General features: G+C 45.9%; 1 protein-coding gene and 2 pseudogenes across 1 annotated transcript in view; 1 reads left to right on the forward strand and 2 right to left on the reverse strand.

The window, feature by feature from the left end:
* Positions 1 to 9745, forward strand: part of CFAP251 (cilia and flagella associated protein 251) — a 92130-nt gene that overhangs the window by 24224 nt on the left and 58161 nt on the right. The window contains exons 6-9 of the mRNA XM_069081455.1: positions 3572 to 3683; positions 3937 to 4017; positions 7096 to 7173; positions 8527 to 8577. Of these exons, the coding sequence (XP_068937556.1) occupies positions 3572 to 3683; positions 3937 to 4017; positions 7096 to 7173; positions 8527 to 8577 (322 nt within the window). The remainder of the gene's footprint in view (positions 1 to 3571; positions 3684 to 3936; positions 4018 to 7095; positions 7174 to 8526; positions 8578 to 9745) is intronic.
* On the reverse strand, positions 4508 to 5043 carry LOC138156246 (betaine--homocysteine S-methyltransferase 1 pseudogene; annotated as a pseudogene).
* On the reverse strand, positions 5159 to 6660 carry LOC138156172 (betaine--homocysteine S-methyltransferase 1 pseudogene; annotated as a pseudogene).

The following is a 9745-nucleotide window of genomic DNA, read 5'->3' on the forward strand; positions in this document are numbered from 1 at the left end:
GAGAGAGAGAGAGAGAGAGAGAGAGAGAGAGAGAGAGAGAGAGAGAGGAGAGAGATATCAGAGTTTTTTCTCACCATCTGGCTCATTATGCCCCAACCGTGGAGTCTTGGGGATAATTTTTTAAAGCATAGGTTTTTTCATGTCCAGGGTCTTCCCCAAAAAGAAACTAGGTCTCTTTAAGAAAAGTTACTCAAGGGGCGGCCAGGTGGCTCAGCGAGTAAGAGCACCGGCTGCAGTGTCGGGATGACCTGGATCAAATCCGGGCTCAGATACTCAGCACCACACCCAGAAATATCTGGCCGTGTAACCTTGAGCAAGTTACTTAACCCCGATTGCTTAAAAAAAAAGAAAAGTTACTCAATACAGAAAGTAGTAGATGCCAAGTATAGGACAGTTACTTGTTTCTTCCACCACAAAGAAGCACATTGAGCACAAAAAATTCATAAATAGACATTGACAAAAAATTAAAACATGAGTGATAACTTTAAAAAGTCATTTTATTTTCAGTTCCAAATTCAGTTTTTCCTTTCTCTACCTCTTGTCCTACTGAGAAGTCAAAAAATACAATACCCATTATACGTAGGAAGTCATGTAAAACTTATTTCTACATTAGCCATGTTCCAAAAAATGAAAATAAATAAAAATTAAAACAAGCAAAAGAAAGGGGGAAAAAACCATGCTTCAAATCTGCATTTTGAGGCCATTAACTCTGTATCTAGAGGTGGGATAGCATTTTCATCATGAGTCCTTTGGAATTATGGTGGATCATTGCTTTGATCAGAGTAAGTCTTTCATAGTATATTGTTACAATATTGTTGTTACGATATACATAGTTCTCTTAGTTCTGCTCACTTTACTTTGCATTAGTTATTATGTCTTCTTAGTTTTTTCCAAAACCATCCCCTTCATCATTTTTTTTTTTGGAGGGGGGAAAGCAGGGCAGTTGGGGTTAAGTGACTTGCCCAAGGTCACATGGCTAGTAAGGGTTTTTGTTTTTGTTTTTGGCCTTTTGGAGGGCAGTTGGGGTTAAGTGACTTGCCCAAGGTCATATGGCTATTTTTTTGTGTTAAATGTCTGAGGCCAGATCCGAACTCAGGTCCTCCTGACTCCAGGGCCGGTGCTCTATTCACTGTGCCTCCTAGCCTCCCCCCCTTCATCATTTCTTACAGCACAAGAGTGACTTAGACAAACAACGACTCTTAATTCCTATTTTACTATCTGGGGAGGCAAAGACAGAAATCCTAACTGGATTTCACCTTCACCTTTGATCTCTTCTGTCTAAGCAGTAACTTGAGGTCCATCTCTCATGGCTGTAGCACCAGTGCAACGTTTACAGCTCTCACGATCACGATAAAAACTGTGACTATAAATACTGCATGATGTTCAATTGCAAAATACACCAAACTCTCCATACAGAGTACAGAACTGAAGCATTTATTTAGATACCAGAAAAACAAATCCTAAAAAGCTGATTCTATCATAGTACCAAAGATATTAAGAAGCCATAATAACACTGAGAGTCACAACATCCTTCAGCCTTCCCACAAACCAATACAAGATCAATATCTACTCACAAACCTCTCTCTCTCCTTGCCTGAGCACCTACCTCTCTCTCCCGCCATCTCTCTGGCTCTGGCTCCCAGCTTCCTGTGGGCTCTGCTTCCCTTCAACAAACTCCTCCCACCACAGGCTCCATGTGACTACATTCAGCCTGTTAGGGGGCAGAGTACAGGGGAGGTCTTCAAACTCCCTCCTAGGTCTGTTAAGGGGCAGGGAAGATCTTTAAATTCACATTCCCATTCTTAGGAGTGGTCATCTTTCTTTTCTGGGAAGTGTGTGGTCACAGGAAGCCCCACCTGCTGCCACTTAGCACCCTGGAACCCCTGACCTGAGGGAGATAGCCACTCTGGATCACTCTTCTGTCACACATTCTCAGGGAAAGAAACAAAGCTGAAGCGTCAACCAGCCGAGCCTCAGGCACACACATAGACAGGCATGTGCACTCTCTGCTGTGTGTGTACACATGTATGTACATACATGTCTATATCTGTGTCCATACATGTGTATAGCACACATCACTGTAGCCAGGGAGAAAAGGGGAAGAGAAATCTCTTCTCCCTTGCATAGGGCTGGATGTCTGGAGCCAGGAGACTGAGAATTCTCTCTGTATGTTGAGTGTTAGAAGCGTCTCTGAAACACATTAAAAATGATATCCTCTTCATCACTGAGCAGGTACCTTCCCTTTGAACCACATCATGTCTCTTCCATTGCACATGTACAAGTAAAACTTAGCCCCCTGAATGACCAGCTCAGTCACTCTGCATGGAAGGAATGGTCCTAGCCGTTCCCAAATTCAGTGCCCCCTCCCAGTTCCCTAATGGGAAGAAAAGGACTGGGAAGGTTGTCACGTGAAAGTCCTAAGCCCCGTATTCAAAAAAGAGGACAAGAGTGGAAGTTATTTCTCTTTTTAAAGCCCGCCGAGTGGGTGATTCTTCTTGATAATTGTCAGTTATCTTTGGCACAGTCTTCCATGACAGGGACACACAGGGACTAGCCAGAAGGCTCTGGTTGTGCATGTCCTTTAGCAGGAGGCCAGAGGGAGGGCAAGCTTGGCTTCATAGAAGTGCTCCAGTCCAGGAGATTGGGGAGATTCTCCTATTTGCCCCCATGACATAAATAAAATATGAAAGGAAGTACACCACCATCCTCAGCCAGAAGTAGTGACCTTGGGGTTACTACTTGCAGGTCCCAGGGATGGAGGGCTGGGGCAGAGAAGGAAGGGTCTGCAGAGAGGGCAGAACTGAGCTGGGCCCCAGAGAAAGAGCAGAGAGAGGGAGAGAATTCCAGGTGTGTTGGAGAAGCAGAGAGATGAGCAGCGTGGCTTGGCAGGGAAGGATGGGGAGATGGGGGAACATGCTGGTGAGAAGAACACAGTGACAGACACGAGAGATGAAGAACGGTGTGGCAGGACTGACGATGGAGGCCAGAGGAAGACATCCAGCCTGCTTAGCCTAGAAGGGAAGATGGCGTGTGGACACAGAGAGATTCTGAGGTGCCACAGCACATCATTATGCGGGGGCATACTGCTATCTGTGTTCATGGGATAGACAGTATTAGAGGGATGGGTTAAATGATTGTCAAGGTGTAGTGAGGTTTCCAATGAAATTAGCATAAATGGACCCAGTCAGCCCAGTTAAACAGACTGTCCAGCAATGTTCTCCAGCCAGCCAAAGACAAGAGGAACCATTCAGTGGGGGGTGACCCAGCCTTGGTAGTTGGCATGATGGGAGGTTTGGGGGAGTATGATGGTGGTGGTGAGGGAATCTGTGGTGACATGGAAGGTGGCATTGAAATGGTGAACTGTCAGACATGCAACTGAAACCAAAAGGTGACTGATGGACTGGGAGAATGGGAGAAGAGGTCATAGGGAGGGGAAGAGGCAAGTTCAGACCCTGCCCTTGTGAAAAAATGACCCCGTGAATTTTCCTGAAGCTGAATGGTACGGAGGGGTCGAGTAACCAGTTCTAAAGTGGAATGGTGACTGTCACCTGCATCTTTATTTGCTTTGCAGTATTCCTGTCCACACGATATTCGACAGCTGTCCAGATGGAAATGGCATTAAGGCCATGGCAATGACAAATGATGCGAAGTTTTTAGTGACCATTGATGACGCGACATTCCAGGTAAAGGACACACTGGGTCTGTTATTAAAGATCTCTCTCGTCACGACTCCTCCACGCAGGCAGCCCTGCATCTGCCTGTTGGATGTTCAGAAGAAGTGTGCCCATTCTAATGCCCCCGGTCTCCTCCACTGACTGTGCTGTGTGCTGGCTGACTGGGTGTGCCAGTGACCACAAGGTGCACTGTTAGCCAAGAGAGCCACACTCTCCTTCAGGAATCTTCTCTGATGTGTCTCTTTGCTACCTTCCCTTAAAGAAAGTCTGCATCTGGAGGTGGACAGTGGACACCGACACCCCTGCATGTTCTGTCACCCTGGAACCAGACATGGGTGTTCAGGTGAGTTCCACTGTTGGAGGCTGAAGAAAGGAAAGCTTAGCTTAAAGATTAACATTGCACCCTGGGCACGTGCCCTTACAGAAAATTCTCGGGGCACCCACTTTTTGTCACGTGGAAATTGGATATGAGATGACATCCATTATGTCATTTTATTTCAGGAGCTGTCTAGTGAAGCAAGTGGCCCAAATGGTATTCCTACTTTGTAGATGTATCAGTCAGTCAGTAAGCATGTATCAAGTGCCTGCTTGGTTGGCAGGAACTGTGCTAAGCACCGGGGATACAGAGAAAGGCGAAAGACAGTCCCTGCCCTCAAGGAGCTTGCCATCTGGTAGGGGAGGCAACAAGGCAAACAGTGACGTACATACGAGCTATGTACAGGATAAATTGGAAATAATTTTTTTTTGTTTTTAAAGATCCGTTTTTTATTTAATTTGAGAGCAAGCTTACAAATTATGAGTGCTAATGGACCCCAAACACACAGCTATACACATTACATTAGGCTACTGAAGATCTGAATTTCTGTTTTTGAAAGAGTTCCTTCAGTTGCTGGTCAGTTATGGCCTCCTTCTGCTGCATCAGCTCAGCTGTTCCTTTGGTCAGTCCCCAGGCATCTGGTTTGGACATGGAAGGACAGTATGGCCTACCAGAGGCCAGAGTCAGAGCCTCCCAGCACTTCCTCCTTGCCCTTGCTCTAATCCAGGGCTTGGTGTGCATGCTCAGACCGCTCCCCCAGCTGCTTTTCAGAAGCATCAGGCAGGAAGCCCTTTCCAGAGCTAGCTCCTCAGCAATGGCTCTGATGTGATGCAGCTCAAATCCACAGCAGCCCCCAGTGTACCTGACACCCAAGTTGTAGGCTTCCCTGGCATATTTCTGAATATCCCATCTGGTAGCAACTCTGGGTTCCAGACCAAATGGAAATTCTGGGAGATTGATAAATCCTTGTTTGCCACAGTCTGGAGTATGGTAAGCCAATGGCTGTGTCATCAAATGGGCTTTTAATCTGGAAGCCTCCAAACCCTCTTTCATGAGTTTCACAGTTTTTTTTTTTTAAAGCAATCGGGGTTAAGTAACTTGTTCAAGGTTACACGTCCAGTTATTTCTGGGTGTGGTGCTGAGTATCTGAGCCCGGATTTGATCCAGGTCATCCTGACACTGGAGCCGGTACTCTTACTCGCTGAGCCACCTGGCCACCCCAGAGTTTCACAGTTTTTAAATTAATTGTGGGGTCAAAATGGCAGTTCACACCAACAATGGAAGCTCCTGCTTTGACCAGCCGCACTGCATATTCTCTGGATGACGCGCTGCGCAGGTCTCCTTCTGGGCCAATGTACATGGTAGCGGCCACTGGCTTTCCAGATTCTTTTAAGGCTTCCACTGTCCATACACCTTCTTCCACATGCTCAAAATTCTCGGCAATCAGAAAGTCCACCTTCTTTTTCATAAAGACCTCTAACTGTTGCCGGAAAATTTTTTTCACTTAAATTTCACTCTTGCAACTCAGGTATGATGGTGTCTGACTAACTCCACCAGTAACCAAAGCATGTCCTTCTGCAGCCACCTCCAGGGCGATGTCACAAGCAGCTTCATTCACTTTCTGCCGAGATATTTTCTCTGCAACATAATTCCCTCCATTCTCCAGCTTGTCCTCACTAGCGTAGAAGGTGAAGGTTTGCATGACATTGGAGCCTGCTCAAAAGAATTCCCGATGAAGCTGTCATACTGCTTTTGGGTGTTCAGCTGCAGCTTCTGGGGTCCAGGGCCCAGCTTTCACAGATCCTCTTTTCTCAAGGGCAAAGACAAATCCCCCATCGCCAATTACAATCTCTCCAGAATCCAAACTCTAGAGAATTCCCTTCTTCACCTTTTTGCCTCCAGAGGGCACTATCTCTCAGAACCCTCCACTGGCTTTTCACTGGTTCTGGGTGGGGGGTGGTCTTGGCTAGCAAAGCAGCCAGAAGTAGCCTAAATTGGAAATAACAGAATGCGCTAGAATTAAAAAGGTTGAGAAAGTAAAAGTAGGATTTTAGTTGGGTCTTAAAGGAAACCAGGACAGCCAGGAGGCAGAGATAATAAGAAGGGAGAGCCTGTCAAGCATGGGGGACACAGAGAAAATGCCTGGAGATGAGAGACCCCCTGCATTTCTCATCTTCCCTATACCATCCCCAGCTTGTGATCACAGCCTTAAAGTCCTGGGATGTGAAGCCCACTACATCCAAAGTAGCCATTCTGTTCTTGGGACATTTAACTGTGAAAAGTTATTTATATCGAGTTGATCTCTAGAACTTTTTATGGAACAGCCAGAAGGCCGGAGTGGCTGGGTCAGAGAGGACATGTTGGGGAGTAAGGTGTAAGAAGACTGGAGAGGTAGGAGGGGGCAGGCTAGGAAGGGCCTTGACTGTTGGACGGAGCTTTTTGTACCTGATCTTGGAAGCGGCAGGGGGCCGCTGGAGCTTTTGAGTGGTTGGGGGGTGATGTGTCCGACCTGTGCTTGAGGATGGACTGAAGTAGGGAGAGACTGGAGGCAGGCAGAGCCCCCCAGCTGCTACTGGGGCACTCCAGATGTGGGGTGGTGAGGGCCTGCTTCAGAGCAGTGAGAGTGGATAGCAACCTTCCAGGGGCTGCCTGCCTCCAGTCTGTCCCCATTTCAGCCCGTCCTCCATTAGGCCATGCAAGGGACTGTCAGGGGCTGTGGCAGTTGTGTCTTGGCATACCCGATGTGTGGTAGATGCTCAGTAAATGCCTGTTGAATTGAATAGCATGAAGATGATGTGTCCGGTCTGTTTTATTCTCTTGTGTGGTTATTATTCATTCGGCAAATATTTTTTGAGAACCTGCAGCAAGCACAGAGATCAGCTGGATGAGTTGTTGTCCTCATGAGGTTTTCGGTTGCATATAGGAGGCCACAGGGGAGGGCCACACTCAGTGCCCTTCCGGGAAGAAGGAGGCACGGTGCCCTGCTATTGAAGGGGGGCCTGAAGCATGTTCTCTGTCTCTGACCTTCAGCACTGAAGACTGCAAACATAAACTTTATACTAACACAGGGTTTTTCACCAATTGTTCTTTCTCTTTACGTTTCAGGAATACATTATTTTCAATCCTGCTAACTGCAGAGAATTGGTGAGCAATAGCAAAGCCCACCTCCTGTATTATGAGTGGGTAAGTGACAGTGCAGAGGGCACTTGGGTGAGGGTGGAAACACGGCCGTTCTTTGGCATGGGACCCTTTGGTCCTGCCCTTATCAATTCAGATTATTGTTAAGTCAAAAGCTTTTCTATTTCAGAATGTTTTCTTAAAATGGTGCTATTCTATTCGTATTACAAAGAATACTTTGCTTTTTCAACCCTTGATCTGAAATTCCAGATTCTGAGAATCTTTTCCTTAAAATCATAAAAAAGTTATATTTGAGGAAAGTCTCCTTCCACACAGCTAGAAACTTTTTTTCCCCCATAGACATTATTTTTTAAAAATAAAATGCCTGTGGAAGTAGTTGAATTTGAGGGGTTTGTTCACTGTTTTCACATGTAGTCAGAAATATTCAAAAATGAAATTCATGAATACCAAGCTGACTCAAACCAGCATGCTAAAGGGAGAACTGACTTACTCTCCCCGAAGCTCAGAGGGAGGCTGGTCTGTCACAGAATCTTAGACCCAGAAGGGGCTGCTAATCCAGCTCCTCCCACAGGAAGCATCTGTCTCCCCTACACCATCCCCAGCTTGTGATCACAGCCTTAAAGTCCTGTGATGTGAAGCCCACTACTTCCAAAGTAGCCATTCTGTTCTTGGGACATTTAACTGTGAAAAGTTCTTTATATCAAGTTGACCTCCAGAACTCTTACCCCCTGAGAAGAAACATGACTAGTCAGTCTCACTGTCTCTGTCCAGTAATGCTTCTGACGCCAAACTCACAGTACCAATACCATAGAGCCTTTAGCCTGACTCTTGGCTGCCTGCCATGTGAATTCTGTGGGCACTGGAGAAATCCTGGGTGCCCCCGTAGCCCTACCTCTGTCTTTGTGTTTGTGATGATTGTATTGTGATAGTGCAGATGCACCCCAAGAAAGAGAAGGCAGCCATACAGAGATGTGACTGGCCCTTTGGAAAGTTGTGCTGGAGTGTCACCTTGGACAGCTCCCCAACCCCTCCCTGCCAAATATGGCCATTCATGGTCCATCCTACCCTCTCTTCTGGTGCCTAGAGGTCCTGAAAATGTCAGATGGGAAAGGAGGCAGGAAGACATGCATAGCAGAAGGCTGCTTCTGTGGCAGGTTATAGGTTTGGTTTTAACCCAGTCATTTATAGTATGCAAAATATCTTTCCATTTCTCTGTTTTTCTCTGGGCTTTGGTTCTGGGATGAGTGTGAAAGAGGCAATTGGTTATTTTAACTCCATAAGATAAAGCCCTCGAAGACTGTTAGTTTTTTTTTTTATATGCTTTTGTTGTGACTGTCCTGATACTATAAAATTCCTCTTTTGGAACAGAAATATTAATATTTACCTGTACTTAACCAGGATGAAGCAAATGACATTCTTGAGTTTAGTATGCCGGTTTTAACTGAAAAAGTGAGTATGTTTATTGTATTTGTACACATCAGATTTTCAGAGAGAATATTTGTTAACTATGAAGGAGGTTAGATGTTTACAGGTTTAGCACCCACACTTTCCACATGAAGAGCTTGAGGCCGAGGAGGTAAGATGCCTCTCCCATGGCAACACAGTTAATAAGGAGAGCAGCTAGGATTTGACCTCAGGTCTGTGACTCAGAATCACGGAATTTCAAAGTTGGAAGGGCCCCAAAGCCATCGAGTCCAACTCCTAACTCACCAAGAATCTTCTCTATAATGTCCCTGACAAGTAGAATGTCATCTCCTCAAGGGCAGAGACTGTCTTGTCCTGGTATCCTTAGTGCCTGGCATGGTCCCTAGCACAAAGGCGGGAGTTAATAAATGCTTGTGGACTGATTGATGGCTTGAGGTGGTCACTGAAAGCAGGGAGGACAAGGGAGAACAGATCAGCAAATACAAAATAATTTAGGAGGTGGTATTTGAGCTGAACCTTGAATAGAGACAGGTGTTCCAAGAGATGGGGACAAGGAGAGAGAACATTCCAGACTTGGGGCACACAGCCTATTCAAAGTCAGAGAGACCCATGAGACATGGAGTGTGAGGGATGGGAAATAGCAAAAGGTGGTTTTATCCAGAAAGCAGAGAATGCTTGTGCAGTGAACCTGGAAAGGTAGGCTGGACTCAGATTGTGAAGAGCTTTAGCACTTACTGTGTGCCCATCACGGTGCTAAGCATAGTGCTATTTTTATCATCATCCCCATTTTAGAGATGAGGAAACTGAGGTTAAGTGGCTTACGGGATCACAAAACTAATAAGTGTCTGATGTCAGATTTGAACTCAGGTCTTCCTGACTCCAAGTTCAGTGTTCTATCCACTGTACCATCTAGCTGCCTAAACAGAAAAGTTTATATTTATTCTAGGAGCAATAGGGAGTCATCAGAATTGAGCAAAAAAGTGACATGGTCATTCTTATGCTTTAGAAACATCAATATTGGGGTGGCCAGATGGTGCAGTGAATAGAGTACCGGCCCTGGAGTCAGGAGAATCTAAGTTCAAGTCCAGTGTCAGACGCTTAAACACAAAAACTAGCTGTGTTACCTTGGGCAAGTCACTTAACCCCAATTGCCTTCCAAAGGCGCTCTCTCTCTCTCTCTCTCTCTCTCTCT

Source organism: Petaurus breviceps, unplaced genomic scaffold (genome assembly GCF_028583685.1).
Source record: "Petaurus breviceps papuanus isolate PSGF00001 unplaced genomic scaffold, PetGlider_PUasm1.0 99, whole genome shotgun sequence".
Lineage (NCBI taxonomy): Eukaryota > Metazoa > Chordata > Mammalia > Diprotodontia > Petauridae > Petaurus > Petaurus breviceps.